The 25,137-nt window shown below is 38.4% G+C and overlaps 1 protein-coding gene across 1 annotated transcript; it reads left to right on the top strand.

Annotated features, from left to right (window-relative positions):
* Positions 1–223: 223 nt before the first annotated feature.
* Cibar1 (CBY1 interacting BAR domain containing 1) lies at positions 224–24,970 on the top strand. The gene is made up of 9 exons (XM_060386005.1): positions 224–535; positions 981–1,215; positions 3,320–3,388; positions 3,983–4,084; positions 6,325–6,330; positions 7,883–7,987; positions 18,299–18,412; positions 22,454–22,573; positions 23,784–24,970. The coding sequence occupies exons 1-9, from the start codon at positions 303–305 to the stop codon at positions 23,865–23,867; spliced, it is 1,068 nt and encodes a 355-aa protein (XP_060241988.1). The 5' UTR covers positions 224–302; the 3' UTR covers positions 23,868–24,970.
* Positions 24,971–25,137: the final 167 nt, after the last annotated feature.

The raw sequence follows: 25,137 nt of genomic DNA, 5'->3' as shown, positions 1-25,137 counted from the left end.
GGGATGCGCCAACTAAAGAAACCTCACGGACTTGATCCTGTCAGGGTCTTGTCACAGCAACAGAAATCTAACCAACACAGCGGCTCCCGGAGCCCGCACACTGTCACGCCCCGCGGAGAGGCTCGGCGACAGGCTCGGCGTTAAATCCACGCATCCAGAAGCAGAGCCGCGACCCCGTTCACCTTTACTCTCACGTCCCCCCTTCCGGTTGCCGGTGGGTTGCCTTTCCTCCTTTGCCTGCAGCGGCCTGGGAGGGCTCTGGAGCTGCACAGAAGGAGGATGCTTGCTGGTCCCTCCGCCCCATGCCCTCCGGTCCCCCTCGCCCCGCTCTTGACCGCAGGGGCGCGCGCCGCGTTGCCACGGAAACGCCGGGCGGGCGCGGCGGCGCGCGCGGCGCGCTCTCACCTCCCGGTAGAAGTGGCGGCGGCTCCCGCTCCCGCGCGCCCTGGCGCCCCGGAGCCACGCTCGTTGGGCTCCCTCTCCGGGTCCCCGGCGGCACGCAAGGCAGGATGTTGAGGCGCAACCTGGAAGACCGGTAACCGCCAGGGGCCTCGTCGTGCAGGCCGCCCGCGGGAGAGGGCCGGGTGGGCGAGGGATGCCGGGCCGAGGGCCGCGCCGCCGGCCGGGGAGGGACCAGGCCGCAAGGTCCCCGCAGCCCTGCAGCTAGTGCAGGCCCGAGAGAGCGTCCCGGGCCGGCCCACCCCGCTGAGCTTGGCGGGGGCCCCGCCGTGGTGCCGATCCCCGGGAGGCCGCACAGAGGCAGCTGCCTCCCCTTCCCGGCGGGACCTTTCCCGGGCCTGCTCTGTCCAAGGGCAGGACCAGACCCTGCTTAGGGTCCCGGAGGAGGCGGGCCTCCGGGAGAGTTGGGAATGTTTCCCTTCAGAGCTCCAGGCTGCCCCGTTAAGGTCTGCATATATCATTAGCCGGACACTGTCTTACTGTTTTAAGAACAGTGTTCTGTGTCTCCTTTTTTTTTCTAGAGACGCTCAGACAAAACAGCTGCAGGATGCGGTCACCAACGTGGAGAAGCATTTCGGAGAGCTCTGCCAAATCTTTGCTGCTTACGTACGGAAAACTGCCAGGCTGCGAGACAAAGCTGACCTCCTGGTGAACGAGATCAACGTATATGCCTCTACCGAGACCCCAAATTTAAAGCAGGGTCTGAAAAACTTTGCAGATGAGTTTGCCAAACTTCAGGATTACCGCCAAGCAGAGGTATGAAATTGGGTTCTGGTGTCGTCATTCTAAGCCAAGAAGTAGTGTGTAGGAATTAGGGGGACGTTTCATTGTCGCCTACCCAACGGTGGTGAACGCACACTTGATAAATGTCCGTAACACGGGTAAGTCCACTGTAGGAAACCTTTCTATGACCTGACACTTTCCAAACTAAACTTGAGGTGTGCTTTAAGTCTTGAGTTTACCGCAGCATTTGGCAACTTTGGTAACAGGGTGCCGGTGTTCAGAAAAGGTGGCACTCATGGGAAAGGAAGGCGCCTGTTTATTCCGTGTGCACCAAGTGGTTTTTAAAGAATGGCTAGAGATGGCAATGCTGAGAATGGCAAAATGAACAAATTACTAACGAATAGGCAGCGTATTGCTGATACTTGCCTGGCTTGAAAGTTGAACAAAGTACATTTTATAACACAGGAACAAGCCAGGTAATGAGTATGAGAGCCTGGCTTTGAGTGCTCAGGAGTCTTGCTCTCCTGAGCTTTCTAAGCACCAGTATTTTTATTACTGTGGATACTGCATAAGCACTTTGATATACTTTTTTAGATAGCAGTTAACTTACAAAAGTTGCCAAGTTTACACTCCATCTCTTTTTTACTTTTGTAACAAGCACCACTGCTCTTTTTCATCTTTAAAGCCTAAAAGAAATTTCAGTTACCAGAAATTAAAATAGGAGAAATAGTCTTTGACCTTATCATCATTCTGCATACAGAATTTGAGTACTAACCTCTCAGAGATGCCCGTAAGGAAAGTACCGAGCTCTTGGCATACGTTTCTTCTATAGCAAGCACTACTCAGTTATAGGTGGTAACTGGAGATTTTATGTCCCAAATGTAGCTTTTAATTCACAGATAATCCTAAAGTCCTATTTCACCAATAATTTCCCCTTTCTAGAAAATTTTTGTGCTAGTTTCCACGTAGCAAAGTGAACTGATTTGCATTTGCTCTGCTCTGTTTCCCTGCTTGCCACATGGTGGAGGTGCTAATGAACATGACACAGGTAGGCAAGGGAAAGCGAGGGGACGCTGCCAGGCTAGACCTGGAAAACCATCAGAGTGTGTGTTGGTAGGCACGGTATGCATCAAGCCGTCTTGAATCGTCACAACCCTGACTGCAGAATCTGAACACTGAAATGACTGACGGGAACTTGTTTTTAGCATTTTCCTAAAATCTTTTAAAATGAAACATCCATGTAACATCATTTCCAGAAACAAAAGAATAAATGTGAAATGGAATGCATTGACTAGATAAACATGTATCATTAAAAAGAGATTTTATTTGCTGTAAAAATGTTTATTTTAAGCAATAGATATCATTTGCTTGCCCACCCTGACAAAGTTTCAGTGCCTCGTCGTTTCCTTTTATCTGTATTTATATAAATTTTTTCTTTAGTTCTATTTGCTAGTGTTGTTAATAGAATTGCTATTACTTTGTGATGAAATTGAAATGAGTATGAGAAACTGTTTAATTCTGGATAAAAAGAGATCAGTTGTACAGTTTGGTAGATCAGCGTCACTAAGCCTATTTATCTTGTTCTCTGGGCTTTGATAAGTCATAAGTGGCTGTTTAAAAAAATGCAGCTCATACAATAATCCCTAAACTGTTTGCTTTTGATCTGAGTAACTCTGTATCTTTCATTGTATCTGGAAAGTTGAGCTATAAGAATTAGGAGTCCATATCTATTTTAGCTGACAGTATGTGCTTGAACACATGAAAATGGTAGCTGTACTAAAACTATAAATGTCTTCAGACTTTCTGAAAGCTGTGAGGTAAATTCTGTGCTTCTCAAGGGAGAGCCGGTTAGAAGTGTCAGGCACATTCCCATCTGGCTGTGCTCCAGGTGCTGTCTGCTGCTGTGGCTGCACCGTTTACACATCAAGGCCTGACTTAACATTCTGAGTATTAGCAGTACCTAGATGATTATCCTTCTCTTAAAATATCATAAACAATATCATCTTAACCAAAAATTTCAAAACTATTAATCTGTACCATATTTATTTCAGATTAAGTAGCATAGATTTGATTTCAGTGCTTAAACTTCGATATTTCTATGTTTCTTTTCAGTTATGTTTTATATAATTTTTAATAGGTTGAAAGACTTGAAGCCAAAGTAGTTGAACCTTTGAAAGCTTATGGAACCATAGTAAAAATGAAACGAGTAAGTAAATCCCTGTTTTTATCCTGTGGCGTACTGACAAGGTATGCGTTTTCTTTTTCATAACAAATACAAATAACATGCAGTTATTCTTTTTACATACTTTGAAAAATATTTTCTTGGATCTTTAAAAATGATGAAGCATTTTTACCAAGCTTACTAAATATACCAATATTCTGCTCTAGCAGTCAAAATCATTATTGTGGAAAATTTTATAATATTTGATGAATATGTTTTTACACTTCTGTTTTAAAGCTGGTGTCTGTATTTTTAAAATCTGAGAAACTATTTTTGAAATCAACTTGGAGTAAAATTTATACATAATAAAAACTTTTTGGTGTTTATTTTTTATAAATACATACGCTCCTGTAAGCATCATAGTCATGTATTTGTATGTTTCATTTTCCATTCATATTGTTTTATCTGGAGAAAATATCATTGAAATGTCCATGCTTTCCTGCACACACACACACACATACACTGCTCATACCTTTTGAGCTCCCAGTGCCGGGATCAAACAAGAAGTATTCTTCCATTCTTAAGAATGTTTTATTTCTTATGTTAGAAAGTTTTATTAACAAAAATGCTTATTTACAGGATGATCTCAAAGCAACATTAACAGCAAGGAATCGAGAAGCCAAACAGTTATCTCAATTAGAAAGGACACGCCAACGAAATCCATCTGATCGACATGTAATTGTATCCTTTGGATTAGGTCTTAAATGTTTTTTTGTGAGTTATATAATACAAAAGTAAATGTATATGGAAATTATGCATCTGTAGTTCGAAGTGTGTAGAGAATTTTCATGTTGGTGGCAAAAAGAAACATATTTAGGAATCCTCACAATAGAAACTAGCCAGCTCTCTTTGATCACTGGCCCCTTGGGGTAGGGAGCAGCCTTACCAGGCCACAGAGGAAGACAATGCAGCTAGTCCTGATGAGACCTGATAGACTAGGGTCAAAGGGAAGGGGAGGAGCACCTCTCCTATCAGTGGACATGGAAGGGCCATAGGGAAAGAAGAGGAAGGGAAGGTGGGGTTGTGAGGGGATGAGGGAGGAAGCTACATCTGGGATACAAAGTGAATCAACTGTAATTAATACTAAAAAAAAAAAAAAGAAAGAAAGAAAAGAAAAAAGAAACTAGCCAGCTATAATGCTGTTATACATCCTAACCCAGTCCTTTTTTTTTTGTTTTTTTTGTTTTTGTTTTTGTTTTTGGTTTTTGGTTTTTTTTGTTGTTGTTGTTGTTTTTTTTTTTTTTTTTTGATTGACTATCCCCCAATCTACTCAGAAGTGTAAATGTTTTCAGGGTAAATTAACAAGTAAATACTAATGTCAAACCTTCAGGAGATTTCAGTATGATTAAGGTCATAGCAGGACACATGGTATCTAAATAGTAATGTTTGTTGTACAAAGAATCTTCTAGAGAACAGTTCCTTCCTGAGCTAGAATGTGTCTCGTTGATGACCAACAAGTATATACACTGCTGAGAGATGTGTGAAAAGCACTAACATCTCCCTGATACCATCCCCATTCTATCTCACTGGGTCCCCCGCCTACTCAAGGTTGATACTGCCTAGCTCAGCCAGACACTACATAAGGAGTGTCTCTTTGGGGACATTGGAGGTTGAAGAACCCCTCCATTCCTAAAGGGGAGACCCCTAAGTGATTTGAGACTTCATCAATTGCCTGGTCTATCTTCCTTTGGACCAAAGGTACATAGACCAACCTTTTATTTTAAAAAAGAAAAAATAGAAAAAAACAAAAAGAGGCAGTTAAGTTGGGCTGGCACGGAACATTTGTGGGATATTTATTGCAGTTTAAATTTTTAAACCAAAGTGTGTTTTAAGCAAGCTGGACAAATCAGAGAAAGCTAAAATTCCTGAATGCCAACAAGAAATCTCTGTCAAGACTAGGAAGTCACCAGTGTTTAAGAATTAAGTCAGTAATCAAAATTTGTTTTGTTCTTGGAGGAAAAGAGTCTATGGAGGCAGGCAAAATTTGACATCTAGAATTCTGCGTAGTTGTTGATTGATTCATAAGTATTTGTATTGATCATTAACCAGAAGTGAATGCACTGCTAGCTCACACTTACCTAACCTATAAATGCTGTTAACTGCCGTAGAGGAAGGAGGCAAACTTTCTGGCCCACCTCAAGGAAGGTGGGAAAAACACAAGTCACTGTTACAGGCGAATTTCTACTCCTAGATGAGGTCGACTTAAGGATTCTGACAGCTTGAAACTAGAGCATGAGTGACAGTTTACATGTTAATGTATTCAATATAAAACACTCAGTCAAGAGTATTGTAGTGTTTTTACCAGATAGACCCTTAGAACTCAACTCTCTACTCAAAAGTATGCTAAGGTCCAATATGTAAATCAAGCAGAGTCTTGTCTTTTGACGAGGATAATCCTAGGATCTGCTATCACCCCCAAAGCCCCAAATAGCTTCTGAACAAGCCGTAACACAGTTTGAAAGTATCAGTCTGGTTTCCCTTTTCATCACCATTTGAAAGTCTTGGCTGATTCTGCTGGATACGCTGCTAATTGTTCTTAATATTGCCTACTTGAGATTGGTTCATTGAAGGATTTTGAGCAGTTTTCAGTATTATCATGTATATTTTCAAAGGCTGACTTCTGGGTGAGTTCTGTGCTTGGGAAGAGGATTTCAGACTTTAGAAATGGATGGGGGCTGCTGGAGGCTGGGATGCGAAGATCCTGGCTTTGGCTTCTGCTTCCCCATGCTTTCCTGGTTTTAAACAGTCCTACAGAGGCTCCCAATCTTTAAAATACCAGGAAATAAGATGATCAAAGACAAAATAAAAGTCACAAAAGCTATAAATGCTAATTGTAAGAGTAAGTCTATAAAGGTATATGATTTTATTTTAAAATGTTCACTCCTCTTTGAAATGTATTTTTCCTTTATGAAAATTTTCAGTCGCAGGTGGGCAATAAAATGGTGTTTCCAGAAATGGATCCTGAGAGTAAACCCTTTTACTTGTTTCAATTTATAGATTCTTTTAAGAGAAAGCAATAGCTAAATGTCAGAATAGTACATCTCAAAATTTTGATGAAAGATTCATATTAAATGATATATGACTTTAGAGAAAATATAATTTTAGTAGAAAGAACAAAACTTTGTCAGGAATAATTTAATCATAAAATTGAGGTATGACTTTTTAACTGTTGGTATTGCTTAAGAAAATATTTAATGTGTAGAAGCAACTACTGTCCTAAAGGAAAAGATGCGTAAAGAGAAATAACATGATTAAATTGGAATTTTCTACACTTAACAGTACTGTGGCTTCTGTTTGTACCTGCATGTACCTGAATTCTTGGTGTGCAACTGGGCTAACTTAGGAAACAGTTTTAAAAAGAAAAAAAAATCTATGTTCAGCCCACAAGTAAATAGCAATATTTAGAGTCCATGATAATTGATTTTGCAACACAGATCTAGATCTTATGCATGTCACCAAGTATAAAGCAAAACATTAAAACCTGTCATTTAAAGGATTAGTTACTAAACAGAAACAATGCATCGTTGTTGGCTTATCAAAAACTGATTAAGCTGAGCATGATGGTACTTGCCTGTAATTGAGTTACTTGGAAGGTAGGAGGATCAGAAGTCAAGGTTTTCTTCCACCAGATAGTAAGCTTACAGCCAGCATAGACCATGATATATATATATCCCTAAACTACATCAGACATAGACATAAAGATATGATGACATTCACCTGTAATTACAGCAGTCAAGAAGCACAGGCAGGAGAACATGAGTTTACAATCAGCCCGAGTTAGAGAATCCTAATATAGCACAGGCTATACCAAGAGAGACCCTGTCTCAAAATTAGATATTGTGTATTTAGTGATTTAGGGAACTCTTAAAAGTATACAGTGATAAGATACTTGAGTCTCAATAGACTTAAGCACTTGCATGTTATACTAATAAAAATTAGATTTTCTGTAGTGGAAAGGGGCTATAATTGTTGGTCTTTGTAGTGTATACTCTTTGTCCTTCACAAAGATTTACTTATTCCATTTAATCTATAAAGTAATCTTGTGAGATAATCTGTATTTTACAGGTTAATACAGTGTTGAGAGCACTGAAGATAGTAACAAACTCCATGTGTTTTTTTTTGAAGGATGAGGGTTAAGGAGACAGATATTAGAAAACAGATACTGTAATAAATGGTACAGACTGAAACAGAGGGAAGCAGTAGAAAACAGAAAATAGTTCCACACAAATCCCAGGGAAACAGGGAAAATAGTGTTAAAGAAAGAATTTTGTTTTGAGAAATTCACTTAATAAACTTAAAGTCCTATATTGTGCATATTATCTAATATAGTTCTTTCCGTGTTTGTGGTAAAAGGTAAGTTTGAACAGTTCACGCTTTCAGGCCAGTTAAGGTCAGCATTGAAATGGTAACTTTTGCCAAAAGATTCAACTACATGGATTCTGATGGGCTTTTTCTTTTGTTGGGGGATTCACTTTTTAGGCAGAGACTGAATTACAGAGAGCCACAATTGATGCTACCCGCACAAGCCGTCATTTGGAGGAAACTATTGACAATTTTGAAAAGCAGAAAATAAAGGACATAAAGGTACCCAACTTAACATAGAATGTTTTCTAACCTTGCTTACAGTTGGAGAAAGAATAATGTACTGAATTTTAGCCCAGAGTGCTTAAGTTTAAAAAAAAAATTATAGACCAAAATTTATCAAGTGTTATTATTATAAGCACAATGGCATATTAAAGGGGCTATATTCTTTTTTTCAATTTGCTTACCTTGTATTCTGATTGCAGTTTTCCCTCTTCTCCTCCTAGTGTTTCCCCCTCACCTACCTCCACACTCTTCTTCCCTTTCTCTTCAGAAAAGTGGAGACCTCCCATGGGCATCAAACAGCCTTAGTGTAACAAGTTGCATTAAGACTAGGTGCGCCTTTTCCTGTTGGGGCTAGACAAGGCAGCCCAAGACGGGGAAGGGTCCCTAATGTAGATACCAGAGCTGCTGACAGCCCCTCAGTCTCGCTGTTAGGAGTCCACGATGAAAACCAAGCTGCGTACTGTTACCTCTGTGCAGAGAGTCAGCCCCATGCATGCCCCTGCTTGGCGAGTCAGTCTCTCTAGGCCCCTATGAGTCCAGGTTGGTTGATTCTGTGAGTTTTCTTCAGATGTCTTTGACCGCTCTGGCTCCTTCCTCCCCTTCTTCAGCAGGATTCCCCAACTTCGGCCTAATATTTGACTATGGGTTTCTGCATCAGTTTCCCCCAGTTGCTGGGTGAAGCCTCTCTGATGACAGTTTTGCTAGGCTCCTGTCTGCATATATAGCAGTATGTAGAGCACGTACAGCAGACCATCATTAACAGTATGGGCTCCCTCTGACGGGATGGGTCTCTAACTAGACCATGCATTGCCTGGCCATTCCCTCAGATCCTGCACCATCTTTACCCTGCACATCTTGTATGCAGCCAAATTGTAGCCCTGAAGGTTTTGTGGCTGGGTTGGTGTCCGATTTCCTCCATTGGAAGTCTTGCCTGGTTACATGAGATGGCCAGTTCAGGCTCATATCTCCCTTCCTATGAGTCTTAGCTAGGTCACCCTCATTCCTGGGAGTTCCCATTGCCTGAGGTTTCTAGCTTATCCCAGACATGACTTCACCTCCAATTCCAGTTGTCTCTCCCAGTATTCTCTCCCTCTGTCCTCCCCAACCTAATCCCTCCTGTGTCCATCCACCCCCCCCCACAGCTTCCAGTCCCTTCCCTCATCCACCCACAAGGTCTATTCTATTTTCCCTTCTTAGTGAGATTACCCCTCCTTGATCCCTCCTTGTTATTTCTTTGGGTCTGTGGGTTGTAGCATGGTTATCATTTATGGCTAATATCCACTTATAAGTGAAGACATCCTTCTAGGTCTGGGTTAGCACACTCAGGATGATCTTTGCTAGTTCAGTCTATTTGCCTGCAAATTTCATGATGTCTTTGTTTTTATTTTTTAAAATCTATTATTTGTTACAATTTATTCACTTTCTATCCTGGCTGTAGCCCCTCCCCAATCTCCCAGCTCCACCCTCCCTCCTGATGTCTTTGTTTTTAATATCTGAGTAGTGTTCCATTGTGTACCACAGTTTCTTCATCCATTCTTCGTCTGAGGGACATCTAGGCTGTTTCTAGTTATGAATAAAGTTATGAACATAGTTGAGCAAGTGTCTTTGTGGTATGATAGATCATTTTTTGAGTATATGCTCAGGAGTGGGATAGCTGGGTCTTGAGGTAGATTTATTCCTAATTTTCTGAAAAACTGCCATGTTGATTTCCAAAGTGGCTGTATACAAGTTTGAACCTCCACCAGCAATGGAGGCATCTTCCCTTTGCTCCACACCCTCAACAGTCTATCCTGTCACTTGTGGTTATGATCTTAGCCATTCTGACAAGTGCGAAGAGAAAATCTCAGAGTCATTTTGATTTGAATTTCCCTAAAGAAATGACTTAGGACGTTGAACATGTCTTTAAACACTTTTTAGCCATTCAAGATTCCTCTGTTGAGAATTCTTTGTTTAGCTCTGTACCTCATTTTGTAATTGGATTATTTGGTTTGTTGATGACCAGTTTCTTGAGTTCTTTATTATTTTGGATATCAGCCTTCGGTCAAGGTTGATGAAGATCTTCCCATTCTGAAAGCTGCCTTTTTTTCATTTTGACAATGTCCTTTGCCTTGCAGAAGTTTTCCAATTTTGTGAGAGCCCATTTATTAATTATTGATCTTAGTGTCTAAGCTATTGGTATTCTGTTCAGGAAGCTGTTTCCTGTGCCAGTGAGTTCAAGGCAATTCCCACTTTCTATTCTATCAAACTTAGTTCATCTGGTTTTATGTTGAGGTCTTTGATCCACTTAGGCTTGAGTTTTTACAGGGAGATAAGTATGGATCTATTTGTGCTGGGAGCAATTGCATGCTGGATTGGCAAAAGCAAACAGGTGAGCTTCCTGGAGGCAGCCCACTCATTTTTGCATGGCTGACGAATGGGTATATCCCTGGTTTAGGCAAAGTCCCAAAGGCTTTTGCCTCGAGATTGCTTATTTTGCTGTATCGCTTGTATTCCTATGCTTGTCTCATATGCCTGGCATAGTTCAGTTGAGCATATAGACCCTCACTGCCTATAGCATAATATTATTCCTCCGTAAGTACCACTCTCTCTGTTGGGCAGATTTCCTGCAGATGATTTTTATAATTCCTGATAATGATTTGTGGATTGATTCAGATAATTCTAAACCTTCCTACAGTATAGCAAAAACTTCTAGGAATGCTATAAACCTCCATGTGAATTACACTAAGAAAGAAAACAAGATTCGAACAAATTAATGATCAAGGAAATCATCCATTCTAGGTTTAGTCCCATAAGGCCCAGGTGTACACCACGAAAGAAAGAATAAATGGTTATTTAGACAAGGCAAGGCAGATAACTTTTTTTTAGAAAAAAACTTTGACATAAAAAAAACTCTTGCTTTGAACACATAACATACATTTCAAATAGAAAAAGATAAAACTTATAATAAACAAAAGTATGTAGTTAAATATACTTCTAATGAAAACTTAGAATCAGTAGAACTACTGTAACTCCTTTTTTGTGTAACGATTATATCTATTCTTAAATGAGGTAAATTTTTCTTTTACATAGAAAACCTTTGTCTTAGAGGGCATAAAACACAGGACAGAAATAAAGTTGTTGGTTGATTGAAGATTTCCTCCATTCACCATCCAGCAAATGTGTCTGTCTGTCTGATTGTCTGTCTTTATGTATGTTTAAGAATGGTCTTTTGGAGCTCCCTATGTTTGTGTGAAAGTATGATATTTTCTTTCTTCTTACCGCAACCAGCAGCCCCAAATAGCAAGGCTATCAGCCTGAAAGTTTAAGAGTTAAAGTTCCAGATCCATGAGCCTAACAGTTAAGAAAGTTCAATTTCTTGCCAGGAGCAGCGGTCACAAATAGCCTGAAAGCTTGAGAGTTAAAGTACAGAGAGAAATGCTAGGAGAAATCAGTTACTAGCCCCAACAGGCCTAAAGCAAAAGTCTTTGGACCTTTACCCTTTATTGCCAATGCCCCATCCCGCCTCAACCACCCTTGGACCCCATGGATGTAAAACCTCGCTCTTTACAATTTACAGTCTTCTATGTGCAGAAGACTGCACATATTTAGTTAAACCACCAACATTAATTGAAGATGCTTTCTTTTTTTCACTGTATAATTTTGACTTCTTTGTCAAAAGTCGTGTCCATAGGTGTGCGGCTTTACTTCCAGGTCTTCGATTCAATTCCATTGATCAACCTGTCTGTTTTTGTGCCAATACCATGCAGTTTTTGTTGCTACTGCTCTGTAGTACAATTTGAAATCGGGTGGTAATGCTTCCAGTTCTTTTATTGTACAAGATTATTTTAGATACCCTGGGTTTTTTGTTTTTCCATATGAAGTTAAGTATTGTTCTTTCAGTAAAAAGTTGTGTTGTTATTTTAATGGTAATTGCATTGAATCTGTAGTCTGCTTTTGGTAAGATGGCCATTTTTACCATGATCCATGAACATAGGAGATCATTCTATCTTCTGATACTTCAATTTATTTCTTCAAAGGCTTGAAGGTCTTGTCATATTTTCTTTCACTTGCTTGGTTAGGGTTAAACCAAGATAGTTTAAATTATTTGTGGCTATTTTGAAAGGTGTTCTTTCCCTAATTTGTATATAGGAAGACTACTGATTGTTTTTGGTTTTTGTTGTTGTTGTTGTTTTGTCTGTTTGTTTGTTTTTGGTTTTGGTTTTGGTTTTTTTTGTATCCAGCCACTTCACTGAAGGCACTGAGGAGTTTCCCAGTAGAACTTTTGGGGTCATTGATGTATACAATGTATCATCTGTGTGTAGCAATACTTTGATTTTTTCCTTTCCAATTTGTATCCCTTGACCTCATTGCTCTAGCTAAAGCTTCAAGTACTACACTGGTTAGATAGATATGGAGAGTAGAAACCCTTATCTTGTCCCTGATTTTAGTGGAATTGCTTTAAGTTTCTCTACACTTAATTTGATGTTGGCTATAGGCTTCCTGTATATTACCTTGAGTATGTGTAGGTATATGCCTTGTATCCCTGATCTATCCAAGATTTATTATGAAGGGGTGTTGGATTTCATCAAAGGCTTTTTCAGCATCTAATGAGATGATCATGTAGGGTTTTTTTTTCTTTGTTTATTTATATGATGGGTTACATTAATAGATTTTCATATATTGAACCATACCTTCACCCCAAGGATGAAGCCTACTTGATCATGGTGGATGATATCTTTGATGTGTTCTTGGATTTGGTTTGCAAGTATTCAATTATTTTTGCATGAATGTTCATGAGGGTAACTGATCTGAAATTTTCTTTATTTGTTGAGTTTTTGTGTGGTTTAGGTATCAGGATGACTGTGACCTCATAAAATGAATTTGACAGTGTTCCTTCTGTTTCTGTTTTGTGAAATAATTTGAGAGGTATTGGTATTAGCTCTTTTTTGAAAGTCTAGTAAAATTCTGCACTAAAGCCATCTGGCCCTGGGCTTTTGTTGTTGTTGTGAAATGTTTAATGACTGATTCTATGTTCTTAGAGGTTAAGGGTGTATTTAAGTTGTTTGCCTATGGTGATTTATCTTGGGTAGGTGTATCTGTCAAGAAAATCACCCATTTTGCTTAGATTTTCCAATTTTGTGGAGAATGGATTTTTGAAATAAGACCTAGTAATTCAGTATCTGTCCTGTTATGTACCCTTTTCATTTCTGATTTTGTTAATTTAGATACAGTCTCTCTGCCTATTAGTTATTTTGGCTGAGGGTTTGTCTGGTTGATTTTTCTCAAAGAACCAACTCTTTGTTTTGTTTATTCTTTATATTATTCTATTTGTATCTATTTTACCGATTTCAGCCCTGAGTCTATTTCCTACCCTCTACTTTGTCAGGATATGTTTGTTTCTTTTGCTTTGAGTTTTCAGGTATGTGTTAAATTTTAAGTTTGAGATCTCACTAATTTATGAAGGCACTCAGTGCTATGAATTTTACTCTTAACATTGCTTTCATTGTGTCCCATAAGTTTGGTTATGTTGTGTCTTCATTTTCATTGAATTCTAGAAAGTCTTCAATTTCTTTCCTGACCCAGTGGTCATTGAGTAGATAGCTGATCATTTTCCATGAATTTGTAGGCATCCAGTTCTTTCTATTGTTGTTGAAGTCCAGCTTTAATCCATAGTGGTCAGGTAAGATACAGGGGATTATTTCAATTTCCTTGTATCTGTTGAGACTTGCCTTGCTGTATGACAAAATATATGGTTTATTTTGGAGAAAGTTCCGTGAAATGCTGAGACAAAGATATATTCTTCTACATTCGGTAAAATATTCTGTAGATATGTTAGGCCCATTTGGGTCAAAATGTCTATTTGTTCCATTATTTCTGTTTAATTTTTGCCTTGATGATCTGCCTATTGGTGAGAGTGGGGTGTTGATGTCCCCCACTATTAATATGTGGGGTTTGATGTGTGATTTAAGCTTTAGTAATGCTTCTTTTACAACTGTGGATGCTCTTGCATATGGGGCATAGATATTCAGTATTGAGAGGTCATCTTGGATTTTTCCTTTGATGAGTATGAAGTGTCCTTCTCCAACTTTTTTGAATAATTTTGATTGAAAGTCTATTTTGTTAGATATTAAAATGGCTATATCTGCTTGCTTATTCGGTCCACTTGCTTGAAAAATCTTTTTTTATCCTTTCACGCCGAGATACTGTCTGTCTTTGCTGGTGATATCCTTATGTACAACAGAATGATGAATCCCGTCTTTGCATCCATTCTGTTAGCCTGTCCCCCTCCCTCAACTCCTCCCAGTCCCACCCTCCTTACCTCTTTCCTCCATCCCCTTCCCCTAATCCACTGAAAGGGGGGGTCTCCTCTCCTGCCATCTGCCCCTAGCTTATCAAGTCTCATCCGGACTGCCTGGATCCTCTTCCTCTATGGCCTGGCAAGGCTACATCGCCAGGGGCAAGTGATCAAAGAGCACGCAACCAAGTTCATAACAGAGGCAGCCCCTGCTCCCCTTTCTCAGAAACCCACATGGAGACTGAGCTGCCTATGGGCTACATCTGAGCAGGTCCTCTCCATGCTTGGTCCTTGGTTGGTGCATCAGTCTTTGCAGGACCCCCTGGGCTAAGACTTTTTAGCTTTTTGGTCTCCTTGTGGGGCTCTCTGTCCCCTCCGTGTTTTTCTATCCCCTTTTTTTCCCTAAGACTCCCTGCGTGCTGCCCAAAGTTTAACTGTGAATCTCAGCATCTGTTTCGATCCCGTTGGGTGGAGCCTTTCAGACAACATCTATGGTAGGCTCCCTTCCTGTTCCCTCTCTTTCACCACTTCTGGTGTCTGTCCTGCTTATCATTCTGAATGAAATTCAAACATCCTCCCTAGGGTCCTCCTTGTTACTTAGCTTCTTTAGGTCTGTAGATTTTAATATGGTTATCCTGTATTATATGGCTAATATCTACTTACAAGTGAGTATATACCATGTTTGTCTTTTTGTTTCTGGGTTACCTCACTTAGGATAACCTTTTCTAGCCCCATCCATTTGTCTGAAAATTTCATGATTTTCTTGTTTTTAATAGCTGAGTAGTAGTCCACTGTGTAAATGTGCCACAGTTTCTGCATCCATTCCTCTGTTGAAACAAGTAGTTACTAAAAATAAGCTGATGTACATACAACGTAACTTTGTCAGAGAACCCCAACTGAAAATATGAAGTATAAACCAGTTGTTTTTTTAATTTGTGATTTCCATTATAGTAAATATATCTATTATGATAATAACATCTATAGCCTAAAATAAATAGCTACATTACTTTCAAGGATGTAATTGTGCTGGCCAGTTTTATGTCAACTTGATACAAGCTAGTCATTGGAAAGAAGGGAAACACAATTGAGAAAATGACTCCTTAAGATCCTGCTGTATGGCATTTTCTTAGTGATTAATGGGAAGATCCCAGCCCATTGTGGGTGGTGCCATCCCTGGGCGGCGGTCCTGGGCTCTGTAAGGAAGCAGGCTGAGCAAGTCATGATGAGCAAGCCAGTAAGCATTACCTCTCCATGGCCTCTGCATCAGCTCATGCCTTCAGGTTCCTGCCTTGAGTTCCTGCCAACTTCAATAATGGACTAAGATGTAAAAGTGGGAGCCAAATAAACCCTTTCCTACCAATCTTGTTTTTGGTCATGGTGTTTATCACAGCAAAAGAAACCCTAACTAGGAAATTAACATAAATTTGTATCCACAATGATAAACTAGTTTGGTTTAAATATTCACAATTGCCTTTATTATGTGAGAAACATGCAGATTTGACTTTTCCATAGGTCTTTGACAACAGTGTTTTAGGTGTCTTTGAAAGATCTTAAATATTGCTTAATTTTATATGCAAATAAAATTAAGGATTTTTTTAACTCACTGCAAATTTTCCTGTAACAGTTTTTTTTTTATTTTGCTATATTACCAATAAAATAAGAACTATGTGATAGTTGAACTAGGAAATCCATCTCTGAAAGCAATTCGTTTGAATATTTCCTAATCATAGCTTCAAAACATTTCAGAACTTTGGCCTCTGAATTAAGTCACAGGCTTTGCACTGTGCTACATAAAAGCTGTGCAAATACTGCTCAGTGTTTAAAGAGGCGGTTCTGAAATAAACAACTTTCCAAGCTGGGAGAATATGGGGAGATATGAAGTTCCACAGCTGCTGACATTCTCTGTCAAATTCGGGGTTAAGAGTTCTAAGAAAATTAACATTAACGTGAACAATGAGAATCAAGAATTATTCCCTGGCCGCTTAACAGTTAACCCTTCCTCAGACCTGCAAATGTTTTTCACATGAAATCTATGACCTTTGGGTTTTCTTATGTATCCCATCTACCTCTAAGGTATTATAAATTTCCTGCTCAATACTGAGTACAAAACTGGAGCAAATAAAGTAAGTGCAGAATTCCTAGCTTTAGTGACTGCTTCCAGAGACTCTGAAATAGATGGAGGAGCTACAGAGTATGTCCAAGTTCCTCTCCTTGTTGCAATACTGTCCTCCTTGAAAAAGTCTCTTGGTGTTTCCAAGGAGAAAGGAGCAGGAGAAACTTTACCTGTGAAGCAGCAGATATAAATCAAAAGTATACAACTGACTGCTGCTTAAGTTATGTGCGACCATAGCAGTTTGGGAACATTTTCACCACCTAAACCTTGTACCCTTTAGCTTTACCTTTTTGCCTGCTTACTAGCCCAAGAGACCATTAATCTTGTCTCTATGGATAAGGTGAGTCTGGACATTTCACCATGAAATAATATTTTGTGATTTATTTCTCAGCATGCTTGCAGGCTTATCCATATTGTAGCAAGCATCACTATTTCATTGGTTTTGACAAAATAAATATGATCGTATCATACTGTCTATCCATTAATCAGTTAATGTCTACTTTAATTGTTCCCACCATTTGGCTGTATGTTTAATTTAAACATATTACACATTCTTGTGTGGAAATACATTTTCACATATTATCTATATGAATGAAATTGCTGGGTCATTCAATAAATGTTGAACTATTTGAGGAATTGCCAGTCTGTTTAAGGTAGCTTTGTAATTGTACAGCCTTCCTAGCATTGTATGATGGTTCATATTCCTTTGACTCCTCAGTACTTTCTTCCTAGTAAAATCTCTTGTAACCATGCTGGTGTTTATACAGTAGTATATCATTGTGGTTTTGATTTGAAATCCTCAATGTTTACTGACCATTTGTGTGTATTTTCCTTGGAGAAATGCCCGTTCAAGTCTTTCTCCATATTTCAGTTAGGTAGTCTTTGCTACTGGGTGTAAGGGTTGTTTTTAATCACGTTCTAGACCCAAGTTCCAGTGGACGTCATTGTTTTGTTTTGTTTTCACATTATCTGCTGTCTTTGCTTTCTTGATGGCATCATGTGAACACATATTTTCAATTTTAGTGACATCTTTTCAGTTTCTTTTGTTGCTTGTGGTTCAGTGTTACAGCTGAGACTCCACTGTCAAATCAGGTAGTGATTTCTCTCAGTTTTCCTCTAATAATTTTATCATTTTTATCCATAAAAAGTCTGTGATGCACTTACTTTTGCACTGTATGAGTTCAGGGGTTAGTATCACTCTTTTTATATACTCTGTGAATGGCTTTGGCAGGCACCTTTGTTGAAAATGTTTCAATTTCCTGGAGTCTTAATGATCTCACCCTGTCCTTAAACAGTAGCACATTCTTTTATGGATGTTTTTAACCCTATCTTAGGAAAACTGAAAATGAAGGAATTAATTCCTAGTCCTCGTCAGAGGCCACTCAGTCTCTTAAGGTATCCCTGTGTACCTCTGGAGATGTTTAGATACTAAACACAGTGCTTTTGACTCTGATACTCAGTTGTATATGCTAGAACAGCATAGCTGCCCATGACGCTCATCATACAGTAACAATTACTGCTGGTTGGTCTTCTCTTACATCAGCTGAAGTTACTAAAATGTTTTAAAATTTTACCACATTTATAGGCATATAGTATTGGAGTATGGAGGTGTGTATATTTTAGTCACTTTTTTCATCCAAATATCAGCTATCATGTATAAAGAAAAGCAAATTTTTAAGAGGAAAGACAGAGAAGTGAAGAGTGATTAAGGCAACATTTTTCACAATTTAAATTTTTGCTGAAAGTCTTCACAAATATTTTTTTATGTTTTGTCCTGTTGAAAAACTGACTCCTAGGTTTTAGTAACACAAAACATTAAGACTATATAATGGAGAATATAAAACTCGGTGGTTCTACAATAAGCTCCTAAATACATAAAACAACTTAAATGACTTTAAAGTTCAAACTTTGTGTTTTTCAGAACATATTTTCAGAGTTTATAACAATTGAAATGTTATTTCATGGCAAAGCTTTAGAGGTCTTCACTGCTGCCTACCAAAATATACAGAAGATCGATGAGGATGAAGATCTAGAGGTAGGCCTTCATTTAAACTCAGTTCTATTATTGTGGAGATATTTAATAACTTTAGTTTATGTGGGTAATAATCCATGTTATCGTGTATAAACCAAAGAACTGATCTGTTGTGGTTTTCCTGTTAACAGATGACTGTCACTCTCAAGTACTCAAGCTAGCATTTCATTCTCACTCCCTTCCATGTTTTCTTTAAAAAAAAAAAAAAAAAACTACTGAATATTTACATGACAATTAGAAAATAACAAGTATTTATGTAATCATTGCTTTGAACAGATCTATGTATTTTAACTATGCTAATTAATCCACCAACTTTAAACACTTATCTCCTCGCTCTAAGGATGAGAAAACGGAAACACAGTAAAGAAATTTCCCAGAGGTCTAATAGCTAGTTAGTAGCACGGGGGGAAGTCGACTCTAAAAGTCTATCACAACACTGATCTTAATGCTTTGTACATAAGGCTACAACTACAGCTGAGTATGAGTGACTTGCAGCATTTCCTGCAAGGGAAAAAACCAAACAAACCTGCATTTAGTAGCAGGTTCAAGTGACCTCTATACTTCTCCTGCAAATCTGGAGTCCCCTTTACAAGCATCAGTCTCCTTTTCCCAGCATTCCTGCTGTGAACTGATATTCAAGTTAAGTTCTTTGGTCCTTAAGATTTTCACCTCATTCCAGAGGCCCTAGATATGTCCCACTACACTCTTTATCACTTATCACTGCTCTTGTATTTCTGAACATCTTCTTATACATTCCAGTGGAGTAGTACTGAACAAACTTCGTCGTTGTGATAAAATGGAAGTTATGCTACTTACCTCCTAAGATGTCTGAGCAACAACTGCAGCACCTATTAAGCCAAGCACCATTCTAAGTGCTGGGATTATACGTAAGAAGTAGTCTATATTGTCAAGGCAAATTACAATCTGCCAGTGGTATCAGAGAAGAAAACAAAAATTCTACTAGTATTAAAATTTTATAATGCAACCAGTGTGTGTGTGTGTGTGTGTGTGTGTGTGATGGAAGGTTCCAGTCTTAAAGCCAAAAAGGCTAGAGATGAGAATGCCTAGCCAAACTTTTATGATGGCATAGATTATACAAAGGTTCTGAGGCTATTTTGAATGAAGAACAGTGTTCTTTAAATATTAACATAGAATGAATGGAAACACAACCCTGAACCCCTCTATTGTAACACCTGGCATCTGTGACTCTAGGACCAGAAGAAATATGAAAGGTGTTCATATAACCTAAAGATTTCTTGAAAACAAGAAGAAAATGAAGAGGATATAACCTGGTTTTCTTCATTGTCATACTTTATGAGAATTATAGCAAGCAGCAGCTAACTTTTTGCACTTACTACAAACCATCTTGTTCTTCAAATAGCTCAGGCCCATTTCTCCTTCAAAAGTAATTTCTATGCATAACCAGAGCTTATAATTACTGGATCATGTTGAAAAATACATTGCCAATACACTTATTTTACCAAAAGTGTTTATTTTAATATGGTTTAAATGTTTATCTCAAGGATTCTATATCACGTTATTTTTCTTCACTAGAAAAGATTACACGGGAATGTTCAAACAAAAATATATTCCCTCAATACAGGTGCCCATGAACCACCCATCTGTTATACCTGGATGTCAGTGCTCACTGACGTCAAAGTTAAATCTGCCAACATAATTATCCTTGAACACTCCTATACAGTTCTTATATCCTAAATTGAATCCCTTGATTCTACTTGTACCCTGCACTACTGGAAGGCTTACAACTGCAGTTCTCAACTTGGGAGTCATGATCCCTTTGGGGATCAAACAGCCCTTTCACAGGGATCACCTAAGACCATCGGAAAACAGTAATTTACATTATGATTCATAACCATAGTAAAATTATGGTTCTGAAGTAGCAGCAAAATAATTTTATAGTTGGGGGTCACCACAACATGAGGAACTGTATTAAAGGGTCACAGCATTACGAAGTTTGAGAACCACTGGCTTACAGGAATGTGTGGGAACAGCCCTTAGTTTGGTTTATTTTTTCCACAAAATGGAGGTTGTTTTTGTGCAGCACTCATTGGGCAAAAGCGAATTAATTGGCACCATTTCTTTGGAAGAGCTGCAAAGATAAAGCAGGGTTCCTTTCACTAGAGGAACTTATGGCTAGGTGTGGAGTCATCTGGTCAAAAATAGTAACATTACAGTTACAGTCAAGAATAAGAACAGGCGCTGCTGGCTACTGAATGGGGAAAGAGAGCATTTGACTTGGCTCTTAAGGACTGGCAAATATGAAACATCCTACTGAGAAACCAGCATTTAAGAAACACAGAAAGGGTGTCAGATAAGTTTGAGTGACATTAGGTCTTTGAAGATTACCTAAAACATGAGTCTGGTAGGTAAAAGCCAAAAAAGGGGGTTTAGTTGAGAATATTTTGCCTGCAGTAATATGAGATTATGTAGACTATAAAGAAAGGTACGTAGAGTCAGTATTTAGAAGTACTTCAAGTAAGGAATTCAGTAGAATATCCATGTTGCTAGGTAGAAAGCCTTTCATTATAAAGCTATGTTAGTATTGGAAAAAAAAAATCAAAATTACACACAAACCATTCCAAGTGGCTACCAGCCACACATAGCTGGAAACTTTCTGTACATCAAACATTTCCTTTTTCTCAGAACACGTGATTACACAGTGATAGTCTATAATAGAAGGTAGATGGGAAAATGAATGTGGCTGTCCAAACACAGCATCTGAATTACACAGAAAATCATTACACATTAAAAAACTGCAGAGGGGCTGAAGAGATGGCTCAGAGGTTTAGAGCACTGTCTGCTCTTCCAGAGGTCCTGAGTTCAATTCCCAGAAACCACATGGTGGCTCACAACCATCTATAATGAGATCTGGTGCCCTCTTCTGATGTGAAGGCACACATGCAGATATTATATACATAATACAAAAAATAATTCATCCAACAAAAAAAAAAAAAAAACACTGCAGAGAAAAGAAACATTAAGCAACTAAAACCCTTAAAACATGTATAAGATGTAAGCAGCAGAGACAGGCTCTTTCTCTGTGGTGTGGCTGTGAACAGATGAAGCAATGGAAGAAGCCAGCCAGCTAGCGATGATTTGTGATGGCATGAGAGGAAGGAAAGCTGGAGTCGGGGAAGATAGAGACTTAAGGATTCCGGTGAGCAGCTCTTGTGGGATAAGTGTAATTCTAGTCTGTAGGGGAGGAGATGAGGTAAAGTAAGTGATCAGGTGTTTTAACTTACACCTTGAAATAATGAAAATAAGAAAAAGACTGAGGAGATGCTTGTTTCTAGACCAGAGGTTCTCAACCTATAGGTCACAACTTTGGGGATGGAGTTCACAACTAAGACCATCAGAAAACAGATATTCACATAATTCATAACACTAGCAAAATTACAGTTATAAAGTAGAAAGGTTTGGGGTCACCACGTCAGGAACTGTATTAAAGGGTAGCAACATTAGGAAAGTTGAGAACCACTTATCTAGGGAGAACCTGTGGAAACAAAAATCTTTGTTAAAGTTTTGAGAATGAAAGAAAAATACACATTAGAGATACACATGTTTGCTTTATAAAAAAGTAGAATAAAGCATTTGTAGGGAGGTGTTTGAAATTCACACCTAATGACTCCTCATCTATGTTAGGAATATGGGCTACGTGTCAGAGACAGGAAGGCTTGAGAGTACTGGCGAGTCAGATTCTAATGCTGCTGGTACCCATGAACGGTTAGGGTGGCTCCAGAGGGCACTGTGCACGGGGACACTCCTGCGGTGAAGGATGCTCCAGCTGAGCATGGGCGAGAGAACAAGCAAAGACAAACAGCACACTGGTTTGCAGCAGCCTCTGCTAGAGGATTTCAGGCTACTGTACACTCTTACCAGTCTGCATGGGTCTAGGACAAGCTTTTACTCTTCCGATTTGACTACATTTGTAATTTTTCGTTAGTTTACAATAACTCTAATAATGTAAGTTGTTTAGATGTTCATTTAGTATCTACTTTATAATGTTGTTTTATATTGCAATAGGTTTTCCGAAATTCTCTGTATCTACCAGATTATCCATCTCGTTTAGATATTGTAAGAGCAAATTCAAAGTCACCTCTTCAGAGATCACTTTCAACTAAGTGCACAACTGGATCTGGACAGGTGAGCTAAAAAATAAAAATAAAAATAAAAAATAAACTGTAAAGGAACTTGAATTGTTGCCTTTGGAACTGTTCAGTAGTAAAAGGGCTTCCCTTGTGACCACATACTATGTACTATCTCCAGCCATAGTTCTTCCTCTGAAAATGATGCAAAGTTTCAATAATCACACTCTACTTCCTGAGGCAGAACCCTAAAGAAACAGATGGAAAGACATAATGCTTATCTAGATTGGCTGTGTCTGACATGAGCACAAACTCTAAAGTGAGTGAGCTTAATTAATCTGGGTAGAAATTATACCTCAAAGTGGCCTTTTCTAAGCACAGCTCATGGACCCAGGCAAATAGCTCTTTAGATCAACAGCCAAAGCCATAACATAATTGTGGTGTACCAAAAATCTAATATTGCCTCAGAATTTTAAAACTGGATAAAACAATCTCAAAATACAATTTTAAGTAAAACTGCTAAAGTTAAAACATCCTCTCATTGGATTCTGTGCATTGTTTATTTTCTATTCTTATTCAACTCTTCCCCCAGCAAAATTACATTTCTATGATTTTTAGCCTTGACACATGTATTCCATAAATTTAGTCTTTATATTCCACTATTCCACATTAAATTCTATTTAGAATTCAGAATCTTGTATACTAGGATTTTTTAATACTTAGCCCTACTAACTCGAGATCAGGTACCTGGGGGTTGGTGGAGATACTGCCTGTATTTATACCATAAAGCAACATCTGTCCCTAGCAACACATGTCCACAATGTGACCATCTCTGGTGTCCAAACATTGCCCAGTGTCTCCTGGATGGTATAAATCACCCTCACAGAAGTTTTCCCTTGGATATCTTAAGAGTAAGATGTCTAGCTGGTGAGCTGGTTTTGGACTCATTTGTCAGTGTTGCTATCTGTCTAATGGACATAATCTGCTTTTATTATCCATTTTGATGATTCTCATTCAAATATTACAAGGATTAGCCTACTTTAACATTCAATTTACAATACATAGTAATGGTATTTTGTGTTACTGAAGCATACTACTGAGTTTATGGCTAACCCCATATACATTGGTAGAGACTTCAACTAAAAATTCACAGGGAATTTAGTCATTTTCTGAAATAATTGTTCTGTATTCCCTTACCTTTAAGAACACGTAAAAAGATGCTGAACATGTAAAAACATTTTATTGTTCGATGTGTTGATTTTTAACAGATAGCCACTTGTCGAACAAGAAAGGATCAAGAAGTAGATGATGAAGATGATGAAGAGTTAGATGTTACAGAAGATGAAAACTAACTTTAAGAAAATGTCACATTCCCATTCTCATGTAAAATGACTTGAAATCCAGGATGACTTTATACTCACTTGCTAAGTTAAACGTCAGAGTGAAATATTACTATGAAATGGGGGAGGGGGATTAGAGGAAATTATGCTGACAAGAAAAAAAATTTTTAATTACATACCAGTGTTTCAATGTCCTACCTATAGTAGTGTATGATTTTTCTGTATATGTTCTATTAAAAAAAGATTATGTATTTCAAAGCATTTCAGATTTAGTGCTATATATCAACATGTATACATATACATATATCTTAAAGGTATTAAAAGTGGGTAACAAAAGATTTAATAATTCCTTTTAGTTTATTTTAGGTTACAAGTCTAGGGTTTTGACTACCAGAAGAGGTCAGTTAACAATTCTATGCCTTAATGCCTTAAGTAAAAAGATCTCTTCTTTTACTTTTATTATAACCTTATTGTTTCATCATTTGGTATGTAAATTTAGTGTTTTCAACAAGAATGTAACTAAATAAAGGTATGGGATATTGATATCAGGTTTTATAATGCACATGATTAAATTTCTAATTTAAAAAGGCCATATTCAGCCTTGTTGGTTTTAAACAAAACTCCTCTCATTCTAAAACCCTGTACACTCTACTTGTGTAAGTCATTAATACTTGGAAGGCAGGTAGTTTGTTAGAAATGTTGCCTCATCATAGAATGCCATAAAGCATTAAGCACACTTTCCTGTCTTATCAGGCCACCACAGTCGATAAATATGTACATACTTTATTCCTAAAACTACAAAACTTTAGTTATAGCTGACATTTCTTTTTCTTTTGGTAAAGAATTATGCATTTAGGAATCTCAAAGCACTTATCAAAACAAAAAATTTGTTTTTCACAAAGTGTTGCTTCTTGAGCATACCTTTAAAATTACTTTGGTACTTTTTAAGATGAAATACTCCGAATGCTTTAAAGCCCTAAGTAGGTCTTAAGGAAGTGAGGTTATTACTAAAATTGTATATTCCTGGTCAGTATTCAAATTTGATGTTTGCGTTGACAGGTGAAAACAGCTGTGGTATTTCTATTGCTGCTCAATAAATAGTGACTTCTCTCAAATATCACCTGCCTCATCTGTCACGTTACAGCCTAATGCAGCAAACAGTTCTGGAGAGGGGCTGTTCCCAAGAAGAAGAGCTAAGTGTGGTGGTACAAGCCTATTTTCCCACTACTGGGAAGGTAGAGGCAAGAGGATCAGTTGTTCAAGGTCATCCTTGACTTCAGTG

The sequence above is a fragment of the Meriones unguiculatus genome, chromosome 6, assembly GCF_030254825.1.
Source record: "Meriones unguiculatus strain TT.TT164.6M chromosome 6, Bangor_MerUng_6.1, whole genome shotgun sequence".
In the NCBI taxonomy this organism is placed as follows: domain Eukaryota; kingdom Metazoa; phylum Chordata; class Mammalia; order Rodentia; family Muridae; genus Meriones; species Meriones unguiculatus.
Note: the sequence above shows the minus strand (reverse complement) of the source record. Positions and strands in the feature narration are given on the sequence as shown.

Excerpts from the sequence above, each read along its gene's own strand:
- Cibar1 (XM_060386005.1), top strand. The coding sequence starts at position 303 with ATGCCCTCCGGTCCCCCTCGCCCCGCTCTTGACCGCAGGGGCGCGCGC. Across the intron at positions 7,988-18,298 it reads AGAAAATAAAGGACATAAAG|AACATATTTTCAGAGTTTAT; the intron begins GTACCCAACTTA and ends TGTGTTTTTCAG. Across the intron at positions 22,574-23,783 it reads GCACAACTGGATCTGGACAG|ATAGCCACTTGTCGAACAAG; the intron begins GTGAGCTAAAAA and ends GATTTTTAACAG.